General features: G+C 41.9%; 1 protein-coding gene across 1 annotated transcript in view; it reads right to left on the bottom strand.

Moving 5' to 3' along the window:
* insrb (insulin receptor b) overlaps positions 1-13,339 on the bottom strand; it is a 247,771-nt gene extending 234,432 nt beyond the window's left edge. The window contains exon 1 of the mRNA XM_015970534.3: positions 13,016-13,339. Within this exon, the coding sequence (XP_015826020.1) occupies positions 13,016-13,109 (94 nt within the window). The 5' untranslated portion in view covers positions 13,110-13,339. The remainder of the gene's footprint in view (positions 1-13,015) is intronic.
* Positions 13,340-14,693: the final 1,354 nt, after the last annotated feature.

Here is a 14,693-nt window from a genome sequence, read left to right as displayed (position 1 = left end):
ACAGTGGCATATTGTGCCAATAGTTGCCGTTTTTATACATCTGCATTGGCTAATATTGGTCCTTAGTAAAGCTGATTTAAAGTCAGGCACATCCTCGGGCAGCCTGGTGCTGCTGCAGAATTTCATTAAATTTCACATTCATTGTAACACATAATTTCTGCCAAAAATTACTAGTGATATTCCAATTAACTAGCCACCGATCAAAATCGGCAAATTTCCGTAAACAACACGTGATGGCCGATTTCCAATCTACTCTTCTCAAAGCTGATCGCACCAACCAATCACGTGTCACTGCAGCCGTTTAGAGTCTGTGTGTAGCTGCAGCGTTACGTCTCCCTTGCCCGCATGCGCACGGCGGCTAAAGTGTTACTTTTACTCCGTGAGAGTGATGTAAACACGCAGGGGAAGCGCATTAAAATGTGCACCACGGATTTAATTGGACTTTGAAAGAACAAACTCTGGGTGGAGTGCGGTGCATTATTTAGAGTATTTAGAGCAGCGTTACTCAATTTGCGGCTCGCAGGCCCCCGAACCCCCCTAACCCACCTGATTGGAGCGTCCCTAATAAATTCTCTAAATTAACTTTATTTAGGTGTCTAATTTGATCACTGAGCAGTGCACAAAGTTATGATTTAAGTTAGTTGAATTCAGAGTTCAAAAACGGATTCAGCTTCAGAAATTTTGTGCATCAACTGATGTTATTAGGGACATTTTAGCATGAAATTCTGTGGAAAATGTCTAGATGTTGGCCATGGAAATCGGCCTGTAAAAATCGGCAGTACATATCGGCCATCGGCTGACCATGCCTCCAACAAATTGGTATCGACAATAAAAAAAAACAGTATCAGTCGACCTCTAATGTGTAATATAAATTATGGTGCTTCACAGCTCCTACTGTTAGTCAAGGACATATTTCAACTTTTCACGCATCTGCTGTAAGGCTGGTTAAGAAAAGAGCGTGCGCTGTAACGTCTGCACGATCTCAAAGCTGAAACGTGCCGATTCGATGGAGGTAGGGAACACTGCAATCTCAAAACAAGACGCCTGGGGTGAGTAAACAACTTATGCAAAATTGATGAGCAATTCACTGGTTCTCTATCACAAGGCAGACTGCTGGGAAACAACAAACAAGCGTTTAGCTAGAACCTACCTCTCTGACTCTTGGCAGGCTGCAGGAAGGGAATAACTAAAGGAAACATTGTCCGTCTTACTGAGCTGGAAACAATCGAGACAGATCATAATTTGCTTCCAACGGATGCAAATATTACGTTTGAATTAAATGACAAAAAAATAGATTTGTTACTTCTTGTGGTTAATAATACATAAATGCAAAAGAAAGTAAAACAGACCAATTGTTTCTGCACGGCTGCCTGCTGCTAATGCCGTCACCATAGTAACCTGTTTCAGCTTAGTTCATCAGGACAGAAACACAGCCCTCCACCTGGACAACACATCACATGTACAATGAGTGCTCATAAAGGGACACTCAAACACACATAATCAGTAAACACGTGTTCAGACTGGGCTACAGGACCGGGTTCTGTTGTTTACGATTTGCAGTTGGAACACTTAGCATCACTTAGGCCCAACTCGAGCAACCGGGCTCGATAAGTGAGGATGAAATGAAAGCCAGGAGGAGAGCGAGGCGTCGAATGCATTCACGTGTTTAACAAGTCTGAAAGAGGAGGCTTTCCCACACCGTAAAGACCAGATTAGCAGGTGTGCGCGTGTGTCTGTGGAAGACAAGTCCACAGGCAGTGCACATCTGCAGCGAGAAACGAAAACACATCAGCAGATGACAGTGAACCCTCTTACCCCTACAAGAGCAAGAAGGGAGGGGGGAACACAAAAAGGGTTGGAGCTCTGGTATGAAGGAGGGTGTGTGTGTGTGCGTGCGTGTGTGTGTGTGTGTGTGTGTGTGTGCGTGCGTGTGCATGCGTGTGTGTGAGGAGAGGTGGAGGGAGTAGAGAGTCAGGCCTATATTTACTCAATTTAAAGAAAAATTAACATTCTTCTTTCGTGACAGTAATGTCAGATTAACACTGTTAACAGGGAGCAAAATACGTAGGGAAAACCAAATAACTAAGACTTAGAACACAAAACCGTTTGGAAAAGTTAGCAGGGGTTTTTAATGGAAAACTGAGCAAACCTCAAAAAGCTGGTGTGCCAACAAAATAACTTTCCATTACTTAAAACTCAACATATTCATATTATTTCTTATCTTCATGCTACTTTATCATAAGATCAGCAGAAAATACCACAATACTACATAAATTTGGCCAGAGTTTTTTTGTTTGGGAAGCAATAGATCTTCAAGTGGAAGATCTGTGATGTGCAAAGACATTTACTGTGAGCTAATGTCCAGGAGCAGTTTGAGTCCATTCATCACCTGAAGCCAACTTTCCTATTTTTTTATTGCTTGAATATGTCCAGCCGCTGGCTCTGTGATCAAAATTATGGCCCTGTTTGTGTGGTGGTAATTAACTACTGAGAGAGACTCGCCGGGCCGTGTGTCAAACGGCCTCTTCTCAGTCATATGACAGCCCTCAAAATAAATTTAACCCATCAGGTTTCATCACACACACACACACATGCACTCAGTGCCCTCTCACGCTCAAACACATGACGAAGGAGGCATCTGTTGTTAAGATTAAGTGGTGTGCAAAGAACGTGGGTATCCATTAAGGTTTTGCATAACTGCTGAAGCAATAAAAATTATTTAAAAAAAAAAACATTAAATGACAGGCAAACAATATGTATAACACCAATGAAGAACCTAATTTGACTAAGATTAAATTATACCTCACCCTGATGATCAGGAAGCTCTTTGTTCACAATTCATGTTAACATCAAGGTTGGACGATATGCAAACTTTTCCTAAGTGATATATGTATGCCCAACAAATAAAGATGGGGCATATATTTGCGCCCGTGACTTTCATGGGCCTTGCACACTGCACACAGCAATCCACCAAACAATCATTCGTAATCCGTTTGCAGAAGCAGACCATAAGAGGTCCACATGTAAGAGAGTGCTGTTTTCTGATTTTCATTGATTAATTGATGCGTCAATCACCTACATACTACACCGCAACTGTTTTGAGGGAGAGCAGTAGCTCAGGAGGTAGAGCAGGTTGTTCAGTAATCAGAAGGTTGCAGGTTCGATCCTGGCTTCAACCAGAGAATGCTGCTGTTGTGTCCTTGGGCAAGAGATTTACCCTGCATTTCCTGCTGGTGGTGGTCGGAGGAACAAGTGGTGCCAGTGTTCGGCAGGCCTCGCCTCCGTCAGTGCGCCCCAGGGCAGCTGTGGTTACACTGTAGCTTATCACCAGAATGTGAATGGGTGAATGACTAATTGTGTTGTAGAACCCTAAGAAGGAACTTCACCATTTGAGCTACACGTGAAAATAAGGGGCAAAACTTTGACTTAAGACTGATTCGTGCTTCTCCATCTGCGTCAGTGCGGAGACACACAATGTCCTTGCGGGCCTGCCAGAGAGCTCCGCAAGGATGGACGGAGTCGAGCTCTCTTTTCTAAACATCTGTCAGTCGAGACGGACAATGCAAGCTTGTGATTGGTCAGGACGCCGCTGTCGTCTACAGCGCCGCCATTACGCCCTCAAAAACATAAAGAGAGCTGAGGATAACAAGCGGCAGACACGGAGAAGCTTGAAGAATACCTCGCGAAAAAACTCTAAAAACATGAACTTTTAATTTGTATGTTTAAACTAAATGAATCGATAAAAACATGTTCACTGAAAATCTGAGGGCTGCTAGTCCACTTGATTGATTGCTGCAGTTCATCTCCGTCCTCAGTCTCCATCAAAGTTATTTAAAAAAAACGAGTTGAGTTTACATCCTTGTTTCTTAGTGCAGCCGACCACACAGCAAGCTAAAACCATTTTACTGTCAAATTAACTAAATAAAAGCGATAAAAGGCTACAAACTGGCTTGTTTTGACTAGCTTCACTGGAGTTTCAACGGGTGTAAATGGTCTTTTTGCCGTCCATCATGGCGAAGGGGGCGGTCACATGAGTGGCGTGACATCACGTGCAAAGGGTCAATAGGAGTTTCAAACCCATAGAGCGCTGTGATTGATCCACAATGCTGGGCCAATCACAGCGCTCTATCTGCTTTGTGGGTTAATCAGGGCCCTCTATTCGACTGGTGGGTGGAATGATGCATCATAGTAGAACAAGATGGTTGCTTGAAATGGCTTTTACATCAATTTTGGACTATTAAGACTTGGGCTTTGTTAGAATCAGGAGCAGATAGATTTATTCAAGTCTTTTATTTAGAAAAAGAGATGTATTTTGCCTTCAACAGCAGACTGCCTCAATTACTGGCATCCGTTGGGGTTCACGTCACGTCTCTTGCCAGGCTAGTATATCACTGGAATCACAGGAATCATTATCATAGTTCTAATGATGTGTAATAAGTACTTAAAATGTTGCAAAAAGGACACTGATATGACCTGGAAGTAGGTAATGTCCAATCCACAAGGCTAATTCACAGGTGTTACAAATGATCGGTGAAGGGTTCAGCCGATCGTCAGTGGGTGATAAATTCAACCAATCAACAACCTTAGTTATCTTACAAACACATCTTACTCTAAGAAAGGTTACCGGATCAGGGTCACACAAAGATGAACATGTTAGCTGCTTGATGAGAGACCCTCAAATTCCTGGAGAGGTTGTCCAAATTCCTACCCCCATGCAGCACAAAAACACCCCCCACCAAACTTGTCAGTAATTTAGAGATATCTGGAAATACTAATAAAAAGTTAGGTTGATTTTAACAAATCAGTTTGCAGATACCGAATGCAAAAAAAAAAAAAAAAGTTTTTTTAACTCTTGTAGAGGGTTTCATGAGTTTTCCAGTGTTCTTATTAATTCATCATAAGCCAGGGCTCACAAAGGGACTCTACATGGATTCAGTATGAACCCACACTCTGACTGATGTGTAAACATGGGAATTTTTACAGAAAGTCAAATGTTTTACAGTCTAATTGCAACCTAAGACAGTGCCTACTTTCATCCAGTTTGGTTCAAAACAAAATATATAAGATTGTTATAACAACAGCAAAAGGAAAGATGAAGAGGCTTTGCGAGGCAGGCTCAACTTGGATTTTACATAGTGAATGTAAATGATGGGTTAAAATAATGCAGATTTAAACTGGACTATCAAACAAGATTACTGTAGCATAGCGTAACGGTGCTTTTCTTCTCTCTGTGTGTGTGCCACCCCCTCCCCTTGACCACATATCTTTGCACTGAGCAGTTTTAGATAAACTGCCACAGTCCTCTATCTAGGAATGAGACGAAGAGACGGCATCGGCAAAGATCTGAATAAAACAGAAAAGTTTCCACATTAACGACAAAATCGTCCACACAATCACAAAAAATTTATTTGTTTAGTTGTTTAAATTCTATTTTGATTTAGTTTAAACATACAAATTAAATACATGATGAAATGCAAACTTGTGGACGTCGCCGAGGATCTGCGTTTCTTTAGTGTGTTAGCAGCAAGTATCCACCTTTAGCCAGTTGTGGCAATAGTCTCTCTCTCCCTGCTACGAGCAGGATCTTTACCAAGTGTCGGCCTTTAACATTTACACATCCATGCAAATATCCAAGATATAAAACATGACATGCTCTGGTGATTACACAGCCAAGTAGCCCAGATGGCCGGATGGATTTTATCCCAGAAAGGCTGGAATTTTATACAATTCCCAAAAAACGTGTATGATTTAGATTTATAGGATTACACGATTTATGTTTGCCCGTTGACTACTGGAGATTGGCACCAGCCTCCCGTGACCCTGCATGGACAAGTGGGTTCAGATAATGGATGGCTGGATGGATTACATGATTTATTCATCATGGTTGAGGAATTATTGTTTACATTTGATTGAGGTGATAAAATACAAAATCTTATGTTTCAGGTTAACTGTATCCATTTTTGTGTTGGGAGAATTTCCCTTCCAAAGTGATGGTGGTCACAGATCAATAAAACTATGGTAAGTTTCATTTGTCTAGCTTTTATGGAAAGAGCTCGTAACCATTTTCAATGGAAGCATCTTTGTATTTTCAGTTTCATAAACGTGTTTACTAGGGCTGGGGGTAAATGATTATTTTTAAAATGATTATTCTGACGATTATTTTATCGAATAGTCGACTATTCTAATGACTATTTAGACAATTAATCTAATGATTATTTTTCTATTGCACAGTTAATAAAAACCAAAAAATCTCTAATAAATTCCTCAAAAAATTGTTACTGTAAGAGAATAAACACTACAAGCCTTCCATTTTATATAACACTGCTTTTATTGTGTTGCGGTTGGTTATGTTCTGGTGACGTGTAGAACTTGGGAGTGCAGGCTGCTGCCTGAGAGGTGGCTGGAGATGGAGTGTCTCCATGCTGCTTTGTTTTGGTCACTTATGTGCGTGAGGCGAGTGGTGTTACGACCCTTCCTGGGGAGTTTGGCTCATGTGCAAAAAGGAAGGGACAATAATGTGGGATTTAAAAGTTAAAATGATGATCAGGTTTATTTACAACTACAAAAAAACAAACCTTTCCATCCACAGGTTGGGAATAATAAAACTAATTCTGCCTGTGGGGAATTAAAACAAAAGTACAAATAACTAGGGATGTCCCACTGAGCAAAGATTACAGGGTTCTGGACCAAAATAAGAATCTCCAAAGGTCCAAACTCTAAACTGGGTGGTTAAACCAAACTCAAGGTGATATTTTAAACTAAACCGAAAACCCACAACACTCTAAATGTAATAAAAGGGAGATCTACACCACAAAAAAAGATTAACTCTAAACCAAAACGTAACAGCTTATCCCAACGCAAGAAGCGGTTGGCGAAAATGCTAACAGTAGCTTTACCAACGTTAAGTTCAAGTTACCAAGTTTAAATAAACCAAAATACCCAGCAGCAAACAGACCAGCACGGAGGAGAGACTGCTACCACCAAAACAGTTCTCCTAATGTTTGAAAGAAGCTCCTTTATGAAGGGAGAAACGCTCCCGGTGATTTTCTACATCTGCGATAGAGACGGAGCAGCGCATCTGACCCCGGAAGATGTTGTCCATTGCCGGGAGACGAAGGCGGGCAAAACAGGAATCTAGTAGCGGCCGGGTCTTCGGTGTTTGGTGGAGATGTTAGTGAAGGCGGAGAAGAGGGCGAACTAGAGGAAAAACAGGCAGATTCCTCCTCTATTTACAAACTCCTGGGGATGCAACAAGTGGGCGTCATGCGTTGACTACCGGATCTGACGTCGACGAATTTTTAGAATCGAGCCGTCGACGTCATCGAGACTTCGCTAAAGCCCTAGAGTTCACAAGCACATTTGTTGATTTCACAATAACATTTATATGTGTACAAATTCCCCATGAGATCCTGATGGACTACCTAGGCCATTTCTCAATACTCAAGGATGTTAGTACGTTCTTGTGTACTAGACAAGTATATTCTTGGCAAGGACACCAGAAAGTCCGTTCTACTGAATATGGGAGGATGAGGACAGCATTTGGAACAGAACCGTACAACAAGCGCTGCTTCTTTCTGGCTACGGTTAAACCCGACATTAAAATAAAAGTCTAGTTTGTTTCTTAAATAACAAAAACATATTTTTATTGTATTTGGTCCACTTTTGATCAAACCTGACAAAATACAAGCATTTTCCGCAGTTACATGAAAAAAAACATTTTTGATCATAAAAGAGATAATCTGCTTTTATTTTGATAGTGGGTTAGCTAATTAGCATTTTGAAGGATCGTGAAAAGTAAAACCCAAATACACACAGCAGATTTTACAGGTTACATAGTTATTTACAATAACAGACAACATATTTCTTTAATAGTATTTCTGATATAAAACTCCACAGTTAGTAGATTTCTCATCTGACGTTCCGATGCAATGCATTATGGGAAACTGCTGTCCCAAGTCCACAGATGGATGCATTGATGCATCCTCGATACAAGAACTTTGAGCAAACTGGCCATGATGCATATTTAGGTTTGGAACAGTCCTTGGGCCATCGCTGATGACGTTTCACAAGGACGTGAGTACACAAGTACAGACAAGTATGCATACTGAGAATAGGCCCTAGTTTAACCTCAGTTGTATGGTGAATGGTGCGGTACAGTTTGAAGTTATTAAACAAAAACAGGTTTTTCGTAGCCTAGTGAACTAGTAATGCGCCATTGGAACCTCTGTGGCACCCTAGCAGCATTTTGGCGGGCCAATCACAGCTCTCTATATGGGTTTCAAACTGATAGAGCTCTGTGATTGATCCACAATGGTGAGCCAATCACAGCGCTCTATTGGTTTGTTGAGTGGGATGACGCAACGGAGAAAGAACATGATGGTGACAATTCGTTTGAAACGACTTTTACATCAATTTTGGACTATTTGGACTTAGGTTTTATTAGATTATTAGAATAAAGAGCAGACAGATGTTTTTTGGTCCTTTATTTGGAAAAGGATGTATTTTCATCTTCTTCAACAGCAGACTGCCTCGTTGACGGACATCCGCTACAGTGAGTACATCACGTTGTTCATTGCCCAGTAGCATGCGGAGATCTTTAGAAAGCAACAGCAGAACCCGCCCCACGACCGAGAGCCGCCAAAAGAGCGTTCTCAGACTAAATGCATTCATTTAGTCTGGCTTGCCAGGCTGGGTTTTTCGTGCAAAGAACAAAAAATTGTTAACAATTAAATTGTTAAAAGATTTTACAGCTGAAATTTTATAACTATCATCATAGATATTGACATTTTTTTTACCTGTGTCAAAGTATTTTGACAGTCTTCCATAAATTATTTAAAATGATAGAGACTCTTATTTTCTGGGAAAATTGTTGAATATTTACAATAATTGAAAATAAGGTGTCTGAAAATAAAGCAATGGCCCTAGCTGAGGACAAACATCTTTTCTTGGCGTTGTGCTGCTTTTCTCCTCATTCGCTGCGTTCGTGCATCCTGACATTTCGTAACACAATTTGTCTTTTTTGATTAATTGGATTCCGGGGGGTGGGTCAAGGGGCCACGTGGAGCGCTAAAACCGCCTGCTTTTGAGCCCTGAACCTCTCGTGCACAGAACATCTTACACACAACTTAGGCCGGTCAGAAGTGGGCCAGTCAGGAACTGAGACACACACACACACACACACACCTACATGGTAGGCCACTTCAAAGGCATTCCACAACATGCAGAGCATTGTCGGAAAAAGCAAATGTGCACTTCAGTAAAACGAGTGCCTGAGAATCTAAAAGCGCTGGAGACAAACAAACAAACAAATGGAGGACAGCTCTGATCGGCCTGGTTTCAGAACTCCACATGTTGCTTCAAACGTAGCTGTGGCACTGCAAACGTCCGACCAGTCCTCCTGAACGTGCCACTACTCTGGATGTTTGCATCGCCTGAGTGGAACATTTGTGGAGAAGGTGCACGTATCTAGTAATAAATGCACTATTAACTGAGATGTGCACACAAGCTTTGGTGAACAGAGGTGGTGTGTGTGTGTGTGGGGGGGGGGGGGGTCCCCCAGTTGCACAACATGTTTTTCAGAATTTTAGACCAAGAGACAGCTCAGCAGTTGCTTCAGAAAACTATGCACCGATAACAATGACTAAGATAGCAGTCCAGGCTCCATAACAACACATGAGAGACACTTTACTGGGGTTTCTGGAGGCCCGTCAGCAGATCATGCCTGCCGTGGAGCATATCAGTACAACTTGTGGATACAGAATGACATATTTTAAATATTTTGGTCGTTTTCCCCACCCCCACGTTTGCTGCAAACATCTCCTAAGTTCCAAATATGGTCACTTCCCAGAGTACTCATGAACAGCCAATGACATGAACCACATTCCCTGAGAGAGGGAGCGATGGAGTAGGAGAAAGGAAAAAAAGAGGGAGAAAAAAGGAAAAGGAGGAGAGCAACCAACAGCTCTGCCCCTTTCAGGGGCCTCTTTTCTGTCTGCATATATGACCTGTGTAAAGTAGCCAGATCATTTCCTCTTAACCCACACTGGGAGCAACTTTTGAGAAATGCTCCCCCACCCCCAAAAGTAAATTAAAGACCAGAGCAGGCAAACGGGGCATCAGGGGTTTCCTTAAAGGTGATTTATCATGTTGGGTCACTTCAGACTTGTCTACCTGCTCACTCGCTCTGAAATGAGATCATGCGCTGAAACACTTCACAGACTTGTGCAACACAACATCCACAGCACTGAAAACAAATCTCACAAGGAGACATGTGGGCTAAAGGTTACACCAGTCACTGACAAGCAAAAAGAGCATTCGTTTATATAGAAACTGTAATTAGGGCTGCTCAATTAATCGAATTTTAATCACGATTACGATCTGAGTTTTGAACGATTATAAAAAACAAAACAAGCCGATTATTTGCTCCTCCCGCTTGCGCTGCCCTGAGTTGCAAATGAAGCGCTCCTCCCACAGTGTTGCCAACTTAGTGACTTTGGCGCTATTTCTAGCAGCTTTTCAGACCCCATTCTTGACTTTTTAACTTAAAAGTACCTAGCGAACACCTTCAGAAACATCTCTGGTAACCCTTAGCTACTTTCTGGATAACTGTCGTCGACATTTCATGCAGGTTAGCTAAACACTCCGCCTGCGCTCCAGACCGTTCTTCAGGACATTAGGAAAGGGAATGATGTAGTGATGTGTCAGTCGCTAAAGAAACGGCTCTCGGAGCCGGCTCCTTGTTGGATTAGCCAGAGTGAGTGACACACACATCGCACCTGCGGACTCCTGAGCCACTAAAAACGGCTAAATGTGCGTGTGCGGCGCGCTAAACACACATGCAGCTTGCCCCGATTGCTGTGAGACCGGGTTGGGGGGTGGGGGGGTGCAGCTGTGGTTGGGACAATTATTACATTAACTGATGGACTTGTAAATAAATAGTTTATAAATAAGGTAGAAATAAGTTCCTCACGCTGATAAATAATAACTCATCTCTCTGAGGACCCGGTGCTAGTGCACTCTCCTACAGCACCGTGACACGACTAAATACGTATTATGCAATATTTTGTGAACATCAATTTATTTGCATTTATTTGTTATAAATGCCACTGTATAATTCTTGCTGTCAGTATTTGCAAGATATTGGTATTTGGGTCTGTACTGGTTAGACTTAAATGAGTTAAACCAAGGTCTATAGCCCTTGGGTCATAGACTATGAGCTATAAGTATATTGGTCTTTTTATACTGGGAATCGGGAGTTATTTTAGTGATCATCTTGTTTCTTATTTATTTTTGTCCTGATTGTGCCCTGAGCAGTTTTATGACTGAATAAAAACAAATGAAATCAACATAAATTGAAAAACCGTCCTAAATAATCGTGATCTCAATTTCAGTCACCATAATCGTGATTATTATTTTTGCCATAATCGAGCAGCCCTAACTGTAATTCAGTTTTAACAAGTCTGATTTATTCAAGATGCGTAAACTGAGAAAGGTTTCCTCTCGTCCTACATCGATCAGATTATTGTAAATTACAACAACGATAACACCTTATTTAAAATGTAAAATGTATACATGACATTGACTTGTGAAGGTTACTTTTTAACAGTTTCCTACAGATTTCCAGTGTGATTACAATTCTCCTGGTACTGGTTTTAGTCACCTCTTATTAGCTTTCAAGGAGACAAACCTTGTATTTTTGAAGATATTTTTAACAGTTTTCTACACTTTCTGAAGATCTTTCAATTTTTCTGAGACCTGGGTTGCTGCTCTCATTTGACATGTCATGACAGCAGATCGTGTAGAAATTTAGAATTTGAGTGGGGGTCAAAATAAGTCGTGTTGACCTAAAAAAAACTACAGCAAATAAACACCAATCAATGTTGTGTCTTTGAATTTTTTAAACTATCGATTGAAAAATTAAAACAGCAGCACAGATGCATCATCTTTCTAAAGAGATGGGAAAAGTGTTATTTTTTGCTAAACTGCTCACCTCTTCAGTTTACCAAATATTCTGAATGAAATAATAAGAACCAACTGTAAAAAGAAAAAAAATTGCATGTGCCTTGAGAAAAACTTTAATTTGTTTATCAAAAAGGTCCGAGTCCTGGGTAGCAAAACATTAAATTGTGGTAAATTGGAAATATAACTTTCCTCTGTCAACTTAAGTTCAGATTTCATGAAACCTAAACAAAAGCCTGGTGTAAACAAAGCTGTCGCTTGTGATCGTTATTCCGCTGGTGTTGTTCAGACAGAGCGGGATTAATCTCCTCGATCTGCAAACGCAGCTGAGCTGTTTACAAGTCGGCTATATCTATCCACTGATGAAAGCTGCAGACGTCTGGAGAGGACGACCTCTTTGCTTTAGCCCGATCTGGTGCTACAGAGCAGCCTGGACTCATCCGCCGCCTGTGAGGAGGCTTTTTAGCGTCGGGGGATAATTTGTTTACACCCTGGCTGCTGCAGCGCACCGCGCGTGCATGAGTGTGCGTGGCCAGGAGAGGCCTCTCTGGACTCACACAAGGCCGATCCTGCTGCCCCAGTTCGGGCTCACTGCCACGGACCACCCCGGTCCAGCATCCTGCCCTCCGGCTGGCGCACCGAGCGCAGGCCGCTAAAATACACACGAGACTGTGCACGAGGGCGGGGAGACGCTCCACCGTAACCTCACAGGATTATCAATTACAACAGCTGAAATTACTAGCCTCACAATTAAAGCTGCGCATGTCTGAGCATGCGCCAAAACGTAGGCGAGTCTCGTGACACGAAAACAACAAATAATCGGGAATTCAATCAGGTTTCTAGAAGGACCTCGTTGCTTATTCTAATAAAATAACACACTTTAAAACTAAATCGTAACATGTAAATGACACAATAGCGTCTTATGCTTTGCTCATTTTGTTTGTAAACATGCAAATAATCATGATAAACTAAAATTGAGCGTTTCAAAATAAGGCAGAAAGGTGCAGAAGACGAGCAACAGAGCCACATTTAAAATAAAATTAAATGGGAAACTTACTTTCTCCAGTTATTAGTCCACAATGGCATATAATGCAGGTGCAGATGATAAAAAACACCATTTGCGACCGCAGTTTTGGCGTTAACCGCCTCATTTTGGACTTTGTGTGCTCCTCTTTCAGAAACTCCAACGTTGAGTTAAAATGTTTTATTTCTGGGTGGATATTAAAAAAGGCAAGAAATAATGAAAGTCCAATTGGATTAAAATGCCTTTTCCAAAAATAATAATAATAAACAAAATTAAATCCAGGCCACTAAATAATGTGATCTTGGGTTCTGGTCACACAAGTGCGTGTAAAAACCATTTTCCACAAGTGAAGGTGACAGTCCATGTTCCTCTGTCTGAAGTTCCGTTTAAGTCGAGAGAAAACAGCCTGGAGGTCCAGTTGTAAGGTCCACTTAGCTTTGACTTGTTTTGTTTTTGCACAGATGCTCGAGTCTTCTGCTCCTCCCGCAGACACGAGCTGAAAGTTGCGGATCAACTGGATCGCTCCTTCGTGAAGTTCTCGCTCCCTCCTTTTTAAGACCGATGAGAGAATTACATCCCAGGAAACTCTGCGGCAGGAAAAACGTGCAGCTTTCCTCCGACACACCGACCTTCCTCTGAACCCCGTTCACCCCCGCTGACCACCACGCCACTAACGCATCAGAACCGAACAGGAGAAGGGGAACCAACTTCGGGGGTTGAACGGTACCCTTTTCCCCAGATGCACAAAGAGAGGGGGGAAATATCAAATAACATCCGTGTTGAACCCGCACGTATCCGTTAAGTGGAGAACTCTCCACGCATGCTGCCGCCCGTCGCTTTTCTCAGATTAGCTGTTGGGGGGAAACAGCTAACGCTAGCAGGCTAATCCAAAACAAACCAGGTTTCAGCATCGGAGTTAAAATAATAAAAACACGCTCACAAAGTGAGTATCCCGTATAGTGAAATAAAAAGATGAGGTAAAAAAGAACTTAAAAAGGTGGGTCAAGTGTTAAAAACTTGTATTCCCGTAGCGTTTCGATAGAGACGGCTCTCTCCCCCAGGTTCCCCCGTTCCTTCTCTCTTTCTGCGAGTCTCTCCAGCAGTAAACAAGTCCTGCCAGTCACCTCAGCTGGGCCACACTCGGTCTGCGGGAAAACCCGGAACACACGGCCGCCTGCTCCTGCTGCACCGGGAACCGGATCCGGAGCGGCTCCGGCAGCATGGATAACAGACCAGGCAAATACGAGTCCAGCTATTTATTGTGTCAAAATGAAGCATTACCATTTAATCTTAAACACTAAAACTAGAGGGTTGTTTGGAAATTCAACTTAAAAGGTGACAGTAATGTATGAGACAGACTGATTTCATGCAAATCCAGATATCTTAAGCCTTTCTTTGTTGTAAATGTGATGATTATGGCTCACAGCTCAAGAAAACTCCTCATTCTAAATCTCAGACGATTGGAACATTGTGAAGTTTCAATATTCTACACTCAAGGTCTCTAATCAGGTAATGAATCCAAACCACCTGCAAAGGGTACCTGAGCCTTTAGGTGGTCTCTCAGTCTAAGATGGATTACTGAAATAAACTTGACTTTTGCACCATATTCTAATTGTTCAAGTTCCACCAATATGTTGCACCAATGTATCCCCACGTCATTAAAACTGATTACCTTTGAACTGTGCGCTGACAACTAGTCGAATGTTATTTA

This window comes from Nothobranchius furzeri, chromosome 8, assembly GCF_043380555.1.
Source record: "Nothobranchius furzeri strain GRZ-AD chromosome 8, NfurGRZ-RIMD1, whole genome shotgun sequence".
In the NCBI taxonomy this organism is placed as follows: domain Eukaryota; kingdom Metazoa; phylum Chordata; class Actinopteri; order Cyprinodontiformes; family Nothobranchiidae; genus Nothobranchius; species Nothobranchius furzeri.
This window is presented reverse-complemented; position numbering and strand designations above follow the sequence as displayed.